The sequence below is a fragment of the Electrophorus electricus genome, chromosome 7, assembly GCF_041902795.1.
Source record: "Electrophorus electricus isolate QZ-2024a chromosome 7, ASM4190279v1, whole genome shotgun sequence".
Classification (NCBI taxonomy): Eukaryota; Metazoa; Chordata; class Actinopteri; order Gymnotiformes; family Gymnotidae; genus Electrophorus; species Electrophorus electricus.
Window position 1 is genome coordinate 4,941,592 of NC_137503.1, and position 12,769 is coordinate 4,954,360.

The 12,769-nt window shown below is 49.7% G+C and overlaps 1 protein-coding gene across 4 annotated transcripts in view; it reads right to left on the bottom strand.

Moving 5' to 3' along the window:
• Window positions 1-12,769, bottom strand: part of cachd1 (cache domain containing 1) — a 52,383-nt gene that overhangs the window by 2,810 nt on the left and 36,804 nt on the right. For all 4 annotated transcript variants that reach the window (XM_035524640.2, XM_081717155.1, XM_081717154.1 and 1 more), the window contains 14 exons: window positions 12,514-12,682; window positions 12,211-12,353; window positions 9,381-9,562; window positions 8,869-8,979; window positions 7,968-8,090; window positions 6,733-6,832; window positions 6,372-6,488; window positions 5,803-5,963; window positions 5,499-5,585; window positions 4,653-4,769; window positions 3,679-3,830; window positions 3,320-3,481; window positions 1,040-1,117; window positions 710-811 (listed from right to left, as the gene is read on the bottom strand). In XM_035524640.2, the coding sequence (XP_035380533.1) occupies window positions 710-811; window positions 1,040-1,117; window positions 3,320-3,481; window positions 3,679-3,830; window positions 4,653-4,769; window positions 5,499-5,585; window positions 5,803-5,963; window positions 6,372-6,488; window positions 6,733-6,832; window positions 7,968-8,090; window positions 8,869-8,979; window positions 9,381-9,562; window positions 12,211-12,353; window positions 12,514-12,682 (1,804 nt within the window). The remainder of the gene's footprint in view (window positions 1-709; window positions 812-1,039; window positions 1,118-3,319; window positions 3,482-3,678; window positions 3,831-4,652; window positions 4,770-5,498; window positions 5,586-5,802; window positions 5,964-6,371; window positions 6,489-6,732; window positions 6,833-7,967; window positions 8,091-8,868; window positions 8,980-9,380; window positions 9,563-12,210; window positions 12,354-12,513; window positions 12,683-12,769) is intronic.

Here is a 12,769-nt window from a genome sequence, read left to right on the forward strand (position 1 = left end):
GTCTTTGGTCAGGAGGGTCCTTTAGACCTCTGAATGCGAGCGGCAAACAGTTACACAGCTGCAGGACAAGGAAAAATCACGCCTGTGTTGGTGGTGCAGGAGTGAGTCAGAGAACGCTGGAAAAAAGCTCCAGCACTGCTCCAATACACACACACGCGTGTGCTCAATTGATTCGCTTTTTTGAAACGACCCCTTGAGCTGGATGAGTGTATAGCCAGTGGGAGGTGACCTTTGGCCAAACCATATAAAAATACAGGGAAGCTTGGCTCTCTCTGGCTCTCTCTTCACTACCTCATTCTGCTGCCTCTGCCTTTAAGTTGTCTATTTCTCATTCCCTTCCACACCATTTGTCTCCCTCTCTCCTTCTGCAACAGAGTTGGCCTTTTTCTAGGCTGCTTACACAATGAGTTCTGCAAAGCGTTACCCTGCAGAGAAGCAGGTGTAAAGTGCAACGCAACCTCGCTGTAACCGTAGCCTTCGCCATTTTTGCCAAAGAAAATAGAAGCTATTTTCTGAACCCTGTCAACCTCAGGCTTAGCTTGAGTTCGGCAATGACACCGTTTTCTGTCAGGTGATTTTAAAAGGAAATCATTTCCACGCCTTTCCATACGAGGCTGAGACTGTAGCGTCCGTTAAAAGCCTTTTAACGCGCACACGCGCGCACGTTCAAGCAAACGTGCGCGCGTGCGCGCTCAAAACACATGCTTACCGTGGTCACTCTCGGTTCCTGATCTGCCCCAGTATCTCCTCCTGCGTTCAGGACTGTGTGTGTGTCTCTCTATGACGGCAGCGATGAAGCGCGTGTTACTGACTGCCGGAGAGACAGAGAAACTCCATTAAACAACAGCAAAGTGTTTAGAACATCACAGGTCCAATTCATAGAATATTCATCACGTGTGCAGGAAAATAAAATCAATTTGTTCTAAAACATTTCCAATTTGCCGAAGCCTCTCAAAGACTACCACAGACTGCCGTCCCAAGAAAGACATCACTGGGTGGTGAGAGAGAGAGAGAGAGAGAGAGAGTGAGGCGTCTTTACTTATTCCTCTGTCCTCGTGACTGTCCTCGTCCCGTTCATCCCTCTCGTTGTCCAGGTTGGACATACGCACTGACATCTCTGTGCAAGCAGAGGGAGAACACCAGTAAGCAGAAGAGCGAGATGGGGCCACCAACAAAAGCACCATTCCATTACAATTGGCTCATTCCATCCCAAGTGCTTCCCGTGAGAGTAGCAAACAGACAGGCGGCCGTCCAGCCTCATGGCTTCCGCGGTGGATGTCTTCCTAACTGCTAAGGGCCCAGGAGACAATTTGAGATGCTAATGAATGCCTATTCAGAGGAGCGCCGTGGCATTTTGGCTAATGCAAAAGCAAAGCAGTGACCTGAAACCGAAAGGTACGACTCTCACGGGGCTGAGATTTAACTCCTTCTCCCACATGAAGGACGGCCTCCCTCGGCACCTGAACAAACTAAGGCCATTGGAGGAGGATGTTGCAACTGAAATAAGGACTGAACCGTTGTAAAAGAACCAGCCTCCGCCTGGCTGTGGGCTCTGATACAGATGCTGAGCATGGAGTCTGCTGTCCTACAGGCTAAAGGCGGAGGCTTTCACACACAGCGGCCGGCCTGCAGCGAGGGGAACGCAAGGCGTGGAGAGGGATGGTGGGGGCAAACAGGATTAGGAGGAGTGAATGATTTTAATTTCTCTCTCTCCCTCTTTCGCTTGTTCTCTAAAATGCCCTGGCAGTCTCCCTTTATCATGTCTTCAGCTCAAAGGGTCACTGGCTGCGATTTGAAAAGGTCATTTCTAATCGACCAGCGTTGGTTTATTCGGTCTTCGAGGCAAGGGGCCAATGCCGGAAACCTCAGACCCCAGAAACATGAGTCACAGACCCCAACATCAGGATGGAGTCACAGACCCCAACATCAGGATGGAGTCAGAGACCACAACAGCCAGGAGTCACAGCTGTGCGTTATCAGAGGACCGTAAACCATCAGCTCCTGCAGTTTAGGCTTCACAACGGAACCTCACAGAGCGGCGTGAGCGATGTGCCCATTCCTGAGAGTCGGATTAAAAAACATTAAGACGCTGCTGTGCTGCATTTTGCAGAAGGCATTGCGGAGGCTGTGCAGGACATCAGCCAGTCACAGGCTAATCATTCCATCTCATTAAGGTTCCACTCTAATCACAAAGAGGTTTACACATCCAACAGTCTGTGACATTATTGCTTAATCCCACAGAAGCCTGATGACTGGTAAAGCCAAGGAGAATTTGTTTCCAGTTAAACTGTGGAACACGTTATGGCCAAACATGTAGCAATGGAGGGCAAGATTTCAAGAAGCTGAAAAAGTTTGATTCACAGTCAGTTGAAATCTTATCTAACAGCATTAGGCAATATTGTTAAAGCTTAAATCTGAATGTGCATATAAATACATACACACAGATTTACATACACATGGACGTGTTTATTTAAAAAAAATAAATAAGTACACACATATACGTGTGTGTATTTGCCCTGCATGTATGTAAAGGTTTGCCGTCATCAACATGAGCGCACAGACGCCATCTGCTGGCTACAGCAGGTTACTGCTGCCCGTAGGCTGGCTGGAGCTGTTGAGCCTGGGCTGATCAGTGCACCCTTCTCTGTGCTGCTGCTGTTTTAACACTCTATGAGCTGCAGCTGCTATGCAGGACACTTTAGTCTCTTCACCACGCAGACCCACATAGGACCGTGGCCTCAAGGGAGAAGGCCGTCCTTCTGAAGATGGAAAGTTCCCTGTCGTCACAAGAGCCCGCGTCACTCCGAGCGCGTCCCTTGATGTGGGGATACACGTGCGGCAGTGCTCAGGAGGAGAGGAACATTTAGCTTTCATTCCAGCTGCGCGAACAGCATTAGCAGTCAGAGGAGGACTACACAGGCAAGGTTCCCCTAAAGCACTGCACCACTGAGCAACACTTCATAGCAATAATAACAGAACAATAAGAAAAAGTGAAAAAGGGAGAGAAATCCGGCATTTCCATTTTACCCTCGTTTTATTATTATGTAAATTATTACTGATAAGTACTTTAACGCTAACCAAAGTGGTTTGATATTCACTGTGACATCTCCAACACATCATTTCCATTACTGCATTCTTGAACGTCTCACTCGAGAAGCATTTTGCCTATTTTATGGATATGAATATGATTTTAAACCCAATGCCTCCAACAGCAGTGTTATTGCTTCAAGCCCAGCAGCTGTTTTGCACTGCTGACCAGAGAGTGTTTGTGTGCCCTGCTCTGTGAGCCCCGCCCCCAACCCTGGCCCCGCCCACTCACCCTGCGCGGCCAGAGGGGACATTTGCTGGTGGCTACGGCGGTGGATCTGGTGCCTGTAGGCGTACACCACTAGAACCAGCACCATGATGCATCCCATAATACCCCCGGCAACAGGTCCCACGGGTGCGCTCTTTATCATGTTCAAGGACGCGACCTCTTCATCTGTGTCCGGGTGGCAGAGAGAAGGAAAAAGAGTTTGAGGAACCAGTAAAAGCCATGCCATGGTGGCGTGTCTCTACAGTCCTTCATGGCGGCGCGTCTCCGCAATATAAAGTTTGTGAACCATTTTAGAAACTTTTCCATTTACTCTACAAAAACCATAAATCGTCGTGAGACTCGTGTAAGAAGTGTAACCTCACCTAGCAGGCCCATGCTGTCCACGTAAGGACTCTTGGCACCTACAATCCCCCCGAAGCACTCATTCTGAAGGGCACAGTAGGGCTTGACCAGATGAGTCTTTCCATCACTGTCCACCATACACCACTCGCAGTCCAGCACACCAAAGCAGTCACTGCAGAGAAAGATGTGATGCGTTCACTGCTTTGTAGGAATTAGAAAACTATTGCGGAAGGGCATTGATAAATATTTTCCAATCTAAAGCAAGCAAAATGAGCTTATTAACAAAAAATGAGTAACAAGAGTTAATTAGCGTTTTCTCAAATAATTTTAAGGGTCCGTGAGACAGTGCACATTTTAAGTTATTAAAAATAACATTAATGTTACAAAACCTGCAACATGGTATGATGTGTACTGAGCTGCTAAATTTTATTTTAGTGCAATATCTGGAACTGTTTAATCTGGGTGAAATAATCCTGCCATGGCTCTCGATGAAAAAACATTCTGATTTCCATTTCTCTTGAAGTTTCTGGTTCTCCGTGACAATTCTGCACTTTTTGCCTGCAGCGTTTGCTAACTTCATTAACAGTGCAACCATTAGTTGCAAATAAAAACAGCGATGCACTGGCCAGCAGGCCGCCCGCACAGTTTAATCCGAGACGGAAATGTGCCTGGCTGCATTTGGCCTAGGGGCCGGACTGTGGCCACTCCTGGTGTAGGGAGTCTACCCTTACCTACCGTTGATTCCTACCTATTGTACCTATTGTGTCACAGCCACTTCCCACCACAAGGGGTCAGTGTTCTCCGCAAAAAACATAGGCAAACACCTTCCTGAGCAGCACAGTTTGGAGAACTACAGAGATGATGGCAGGTATGGTAAGAGCTGGATAACACATCTGGGATTAGTAAACAAAAATTCAGTCTTCTGTTCTGCCGCTTGTGTGTGTGTGTGTGTGTGTGTGTGTGCGTGTGTGTGTGTGTGGCAGAGGCAGGAGACCTGCTAGTGAAGCGCTGGCTGCAGCGGGTATTGATGCACTGAGGCAGTGTGTCCTGCAGACTGGGTTCAATCATAGTCAGAGACAAGGGCTCCTGATGCACCTCACAGCTTGGGTTTCTGAAACACACACACACACACACACACACACACACACACACACGCACGTGTACACAAAGAATGAGTGGCTAAACAAAACAATTATGCCTCCCACCCAGAAAACACACTAATGGTAGCACAACAGGACCCCCCCCATTACAATACTGCTACCTGATTTAGACACAAATCAGATTTTGTACACAACCATATCTCATATTACATAGAGTGGCTTTCCTTCTGCAGGGAAGAGCAGTAAGATTCTGACAGACTGCCTTGTATCTGCTGAGGGCTAAGCTCCCAAAGGATACCTGGGGAAGAATCTCTATTCACTGTGCCAATGAAGAAATGAATGGAGAAGACAGCTGCAGGGCTGTGTGTGTGTGTGTGTGTGTGTATGTGTGTGTGTGTGTGTGTGTGTGTGTGTGTGTGTGTGTGTGTGTGTGTGTGAGAGAGAGAGAGAGAGAAAGAGACACAGAAAACAGAGTGGAGGTCTTATTCCACTGTACATGGCAAACATCATCCCTCAATCCGTGTATTGTTCAGTTGCAATGTTCTCCTGATCTCAATGGACAGAAGGCTCGTACAGGCCTGTGATGTAGGCACTTTGCTTGATCAAAGCCCTAAGAGAACAACAAACAAATGAGGGCCTGAGCCCTTTCCAATGCTTTTTTTCTTTGACCCTTAAAATGTTAGCTAAGAAAGCCTTGCCTAAAATCTGAGAATATCAGTAAGATGACAGGATGGATTTACCTGTTCTCCGCATTGGTCAGATTGCCAGTGCACTCGTTGACCTCTAGAGGGCACTCACACGGACATTCGCACTCATTCTGCTCCATTCTGAAGAGAAGACAGCACTGAAATGTGAGGCACTGGGCTGGTGCATATAAATGATTTTTGTGTCAACTGCATAGAATAAACAAACGAAAGCCTGCTGAAGGGTTATAACTGCCACAATACTAATCACACAAAATAGGCCAATAATCGCCAACTACATATCTGAACAGGCAGAGTGAAGTGAAGCATTAGAGTTTGGGGAGGCTGACGACAAGCCCACCTGTGGCAGTTGAGACAGAGGCGGTCCACGGTGCTGCATGCGCAGAAGGCCAGCGAATCGCAGGTTTCGTTCACAATGCCTGCGAAGGCGTTGGTCCCTGGAATGCGCGTGAGCCGATACTTTGAACAGTGACTGCCATGAACTAGGTTTGTCAGATCTCCCTGGAAATCACACGACAATCGTAAAATGTAAAACCATACCTACACCATACCATGCCAACTTTGTAAAAACATACATCAACTGTGTATTAAAATGGAATTCAGTTTGCCAGCTCACTACTCAAAATGTTTACTAAGATTCAACTCTCTAAATGTCTGGCTGCTTAATAAGACCAAACAACTTTATATCTGTCAGTCTATTTCTCTGTTATTAAACTGTCACTGTCATTTCCCACACTCCCCACCAGGTGGTGCTGTTCATTCACTATGGAGAAGAGCTCTACCCAACGGTACAAGAAAATCACTGTCTAAGAGGTGGGAGCTCACAGCAGGGTGGCACTGGAACAACAGAGCCAGGCCCAGAAGGTAGAAAGAGCTCCATCTAGTGGCCCAGGCATCTGCTACACTCACCACGATGCTGGTGTTGAACTTGTAAAAGCGCTGCACTGTGCGATCGCTGAAGCTGTTACACAGCTTTTTCTTCACAAAGTTTGGGTGGTTTAGGATGTCGTTGGCCACCAGGGGCTCCTGTAGAACAAACAAACAAACAAACAAAATTTTTACCCCCCTTTCAAGCTGTCATTTGACAACATAAACCATGTTTTTTCACATGCACTTGTATCAGTGCTATACTACTCACAAATGCTCTCCATGTAAATCTAAATGTAAACAGGGAGTAAATTGCAGGTGGTCACCTGCGATGACCTCATACCCTGCATTGAGGGGCTACACAGGGCAGGGAACGGCAGGGGTCAGCAGCCAGCTGCCCTACCTTATGGGTGATGTGCTGCTGCTCGGCTGGGGCGTGACCTTTGGGGTCGATCAGGGTTGGGTGGGCCACCAGGTAACCTCTGTCCTCCATAATAAAGCACCTGCAGAGGGAAGGTCAACAGGACCCATCTAATTGCAAACATGTTCAAAACTCAACCACGGCAGACGCGAAAGGACATCGATGGGCGTCTGGTTCAGACTGGAAGCACGGAGGATATAGGGTAGGTGTGTTGGGGGGGGGGGGGAATGCATGTGTGCAGGGGTTAGTTGTAACCTTTGGAAGGTTACTGGTTACACTTTACGGCGTGAAGCATTTGCGTGTGAGACGTAAACAGCTTCCACCAGCACATTTCTAACAGAGGGAGTATAATGGACTGTATTGTGAAAACATTAGGCTCACAGAAATACTTGAAGGCAGGAATTCAAGGGTCCATAGGGTGTGTTCCACTTTCTTTAGAAACCTTCAGATCCATGAGGCAGCTCCGAATAGTCCTCACTATTGTGCAAAGCCCACCAGGCCATTCCACTCAACTAATCCTGTTTAATGGCCCTCGTATTCAGAACTGGGAGAATTCTAAGGCCTCGCTCCTCCTGAAGCATGAGAGAAGAAAGCGGGGGAGAGAGGGAGAAGGAGAGAGAGAGAGAGGGGGGGGGGGAGTGTAGAAACTAGAAAAAGAGGGGAAGAGGGCAACAGCAAGGGAGGAGAGGATGAGGAGAGAGGAGAGGACTGGAACCGAACAGCACAGGATGTGTCTGGAATGCTCTCCTAACCAGCTTATCTCTTTTGTGTTTCTCACTAATTCCCAGTTCTCTCACTTTTTCTCCTAAACAAGGCTCCACTGATTATTTTGTGAACCTTCTCGTCTTTTTTCTTATACACTTTTGTTCGTTCTCTTCTTTTACCTCAACCTCTCTGAACAATTGCCCCCCTGCTTTCCCTCCTTACTCTCTCTCTCCTTCCATCCAAAGGGAAAAGTAAGGAAGGGCCCATGAATGCTCCTTTTCAAACACGGGCAAATCAGATTAGTTTCAGATAAAGAGTCTCAGAGGTTCTGGACATCTCGGCCCCAGCTCTGGAGCTCTGGAGCTTGGCAGACTGGGGAGAGCAGGTGAGAGGGTGAGCTGATGAGAGCATGAGGGGGAGAGGGAGGGAGAGAGAGAGAGAGAGAGAGAGAGAGAGAGAGAGAGAGAGAGAGGACTGGTGGAGCTGAGGTGAACAGGGTGACGTGAACTCACCGGATTTTGTTGCCTTTGTCCTGGTTGCAGATGGGCAGCAGATCCAGCAGGACCTTGTAGAAGTAGCGCAGGGTGAAGTCGATGCCCATGACGGCCACGGTGTAACCTGGAGCCGTCTGAGGACTGGACACAGGAGGAGAGGGATGAGCGACAGGGCGTTACTCAGGCCGTCCGTCCCGAGTGCTCTGTCTGAGCCGCACAGCCCAGGTCCCGTGTCCCTGGTGACCACTTATGGCCGGATTTCGTACATCGCTGCCTCTGCTAGAAGGATTTGTTTACATTTCCAGCCAGAAATGGCCTGAGAACCCTAGCTACACATAAGGAGGTCGTATGCGTCCCACGCCACCTCTGGACCAGCGTGGCTCCTGAGAATTTACTCCGCGCAAACGTGTGCTCCAGTTATGATCGCATACCCGAGATACATATTAATGCCAGGTGCGAACAGGGCCTGAGACACACTCACACATCTGGGTGATGAGATCATCCTAGAACAACTCACCACTCTCACCGTCTCAGGAAACCAGAAGGGGGGAGAAAATCTCTTTACAATCCTCATCCAAACGTGACAGTATGGGACTCTGCTAGTTTCACACCATTCCGTCCTACCTCCAAATACACCGGTGTGCATGTGCACACACGTGCGCATGCTCTAATTATCGGCTAATCAGAACTTGAAAAAACTGAGCTTTACTCTGCAACATCTTGTACTTTCTTTTGAACAGCAAACAATTACCCCAAAAAAAGGCTAACGCAAACCTAGGGACAGATGGAACGCAAGTCATGCATCTAAATGTCTACAAATGTCATCAATCTCCTGATAATCCACGTCTAGATGTTCATTCCTACTGCAGACTTCGTTCATGCTGAAGAAAAGAGCTCTGTGAATGGCAGGCTTCCTGACCTGGAGGCGTGGATCGTGTGGCTGATGGTGACCACGTAGCCGGCCCCGCCCATGTCCAGATACGGGCCAGTGAAGGTGATCAGGCCCGGATTGGCCACCGCATGCAGGTACCTGTGGGGGTGGGGTGGGGGGATGGGGTCAAAGGGTCAGTCATTCTTCCTTTCAGAAAGCAGAGCTGGACTACAACAGTATGAAATGGCTCCTGTCTCCCTGCTCAAACACTCGTATGAAACGGTTTAGCGTTCAGGTGGCTCTGAGGGTTTTGGAGTGGTGCTTGCTGCACTTCTGACTAATTACATCGAGCCTGTGAACGCCTCTTACACTCTCTCGCCCGATTTAGACGGGAATTTAAATGACTAAAAGTGTAGGCGCGGCTACAAATGCCGGCATCGGCAGGCCTCCGAGCGGGAGGCACTCCGCACCCGGTCCAAGGTCCCGGTCCACGGCCTCGCTGGCGGGCACCAGGAGCGTTTCGGAGTGTGGATACCTCCGCCCCCGGGCTCTAGTCTCACCATTGTCTCCGGGTGGGGTCGAAGGCTTTGTCCATGAGGGATCCCGGGTAGATCCGCAGCACCCCATTGGGCGTTGCTATGTAACGGCGCACAATGTAGCAGTTCAGGCTGCTCAGCTCCATGAGGCTCATCCATTCGTCAGTCACATGACTGGTCGCCATCACGTCGTTCCTGACAGAAGACTGGAGATGGGATGGGGGGGTGGTTAGGGTTAGGGATCGCCGGGGTTCCCTTAAATCCGGGAAGAGCGTGCACAATTGCTCTAAAGTTCCCCTTTTAATTCTGTACAAAAACTCCCAGAAAGAGGGGGAGGGGAGGAATGTGGGAGCACACGACGGATGTGTGCGTGCATGTGTGTGTCTAGCCTGGGGTTAGCACCAACACAGCCACTGTTAGCCACTCACTATGCCAGACAAGCTGTACTTTCATGATATGCAGTCATTCTGAGCTATAAAATGTATATTGTGTGTATATCATGTATGTCTATTGTGTGTATATCATGTATGTCTAAGAGTGTGTGCCTTCAGGCATAGAGCTTGCACTGGCGGTGTGTGGACATGGCTTAAGGCATATTTTGTCACACAGGACTGTACTGCTGTGAGTGAAAGTGTGTGTGGGGTTGGGGAGTAACAGAATACCTCTAGCTGCGTTATGAAATCGGGCTACAACAGAACGGTAACTATTCCATTACAGATACAGGCGATAATTAGATTACTGGCACATTTTAAAATATGCCGATTACTAGTAGGATTACATTCTCACTTCACACAGCCCCACCCCCACCTCCTTTTGAAATGGTTTGAATCAAGTGGTTTTATTCAAGTTTCCCCACATTGCCGTCGCGCTGCAGCCGCAATAAACCTTTCGCTCCATTCCCTTAATGTTTGTGACTAGAATCAGACGGGCATTTGTGAGGTTTCTGGAGCTACTCGTGCCTTTATATGCTTTAATTCAAACGCACGACGCAATTTGTGTGCCAACAGCTTTGTTGATCTTGAACACGGGATTTGTTTATTGTGGATAATGTGTAGCAGATTTTCTTTTCCAATGTTGACAAGATTTATTTTTCCGTGGCTGTAGCATTTGTTTCTGCAGTCGCGTGGCAGCAGAGGGGCTTCTTATGGATGCTGTCCCGACAAGGAAGGGACGCCTTACTTATATACGGACTTTTACACATTTGCCGGGTTGCTCGTGTGCCCGGACAGTACAAACACAAGACGTTGCGGGAGTTTGTTGGTGGCCACACTGCCTGGTGCTGTACATGGTTAATGTTGTGAAACTCTTTGGCAGATAATGAGTTAAGCGCAATCCAGAAGTAACAGGCAGTAATTATATTACGTTGATTATATAGTAATCCTTTGTCTTAGGTTACAGACATATTTCTGTAATCTGTAAGGGAATCCAGTTTTAAAGTATCTCTCCCAACCGTGTGTGCTCTGAGACATGTGCTGGGAGGTGGGAATGAGTTTGTATACAGTATGTACTTTTAGCCTAGATCAACTCTACGTCATGTGTTGTCACTGAGGTGTGCAGGAATGTGTGTGTGTGTGTTTGTGTGTGTGAGCATGTACTTTCAACCTGGATTAGCTATAACGCATGTGTTGTCACTGAGGTGGGCACTTGTGTGTGTACGTGTGTGTGTGCGCGCGCGTGTGCCTTTAGGCCCGGGTTGGCTATGAGGCGGGTGTTGTCACTGAGGTGGGCACCTGTGTGTGTGTGTGTGTGTGTGTGTGTGTGTGTGTGTGTGTGTGTGTGTGCGCGTGTACGTGTGCGTGTACGTGTGCGTGTGTACCTTTAGGCCCGGGTTGGCTATGAGGCGGGTGTTGTCACTGAGGTGGGCACCTGTGTGTGTGTGTGTGTGTGTGTGCGTGTACGTGTGCGTGTACGTGTGTACCTTTAGGCCCGGGTTGGCTATGAGGCGGGTGTTGTCTCTGAGGTGGGCACCTGTGTGTGTGTGTGTGTGTGTGTGTGTGTGTGTGTGTGCGTGTACGTGTGCGTGTACGTGTGCGTGTACGTGTGCGTGTGTACCTTTAGGCCCGGGTTGGCTATGAGGCGGGTGTTGTCTCTGAGGTGGGCACCTGTGTGTGTGTGTGTGTGTGTGTGTGTGTGTGTGTGTGTGTGTGTGTACGTGTGTGTGTACGTGTGCGTGTACGTGTGCGTGTACGTGTGCGTGTGTACCTTTAGGCCCGGGTTGGCTATGAGGCGGGTGTTGTCTCTGAGGTGGGCACCTGTGTGTGTGTGTGTGTGTGTGTGTGTGTGTGTGTGTGTACGTGTGCGTGTACGTGTGCGTGTACGTGTGTGTGTACGTGTGTGTGTACGTGTGCGTGTGTACCTTTAGGCCCGGGTTGGCTATGAGGCGGGTGTTGTCTCTGAGGTGGGCACCTGTGTGTGTGTGTGTGTGTGTGCGTGTACGTGTGCGTGTACGTGTGCGTGTACGTGTGCGTGTGTACCTTTAGGCCCGGGTTGGCTATGAGGCGGGTGTTGTCACTGAGGTGGGCACCTGTGTGTGTGTGTGTGTGTGTGTGTGTGTGTGTGTGTGTGTGTGTGTGTGTGTGTGTGCGTGTACATGTGCGTGTGCGTGTGTACCTTTAGGCCCGGGTTGGCTATGAGGCGGGTGTTGTCTCTGAGGTGGGCACCTGTGTGTGTGTGTGTGTGTGTGCGTGTACGTGTGCGTGTACGTGTGCGTGTACGTGTGCGTGTGTACCTTTAGGCCCGGGTTGGCTATGAGGCGGGTGTTGTCACTGAGGTGGGCACCTGTGTGTGTGTGTGTGTGTGTGTGTGTGTGTGTGTGTGTGTGCGTGTACATGTGCGTGTGCGTGTGCGTGTGTACCTTTAGGCCCGGGTTGGCTATGAGGCGGGTGTTGTCACTGAGGTAGGCAGTGTAGTGCTCCACCATGCGCTTGGTCTCTGGCTGGCTCAGGTGCTCGTATGGAGAGGAGAAGCTGCCAGCCGAGAGCATCACAGTGGGGCTCTCTGCACGTTCGCAGGCAGAGAGAGCAATCGTCAGCACATGCTTCCCCATCCCCTCAGGCTGCCCTGCCCCCGGCTCGGTGAGCCCTCCCCTCCGGTCATGCCAGCCCTCCGGCTGGAAGCTCACTCTATACGTCTGGTGACGGCACCGCGTCAGACTCACCGACGGTTGCGAGCTGTTTGAAGTGCAGGCAGGTGCTGGGCTGGCCCAGCAGGTCCAGCCGGTGGTACAGCAGCTTGCTGCTGGGTGCTGTGTTCAGGTTCTTCAGGTGCTTCACTGGGATTTCGGGCTGAACGTACACTATGCAGAGGATGAAGGAAGTGTCCTGGACCTACAGGGGACAGGATGGGATGAGGGCGAAGTAAACCAGGCGACCTCTGTGCAGATCTGGCCTTGCAGTCTGTTCAGAGAGACGTCT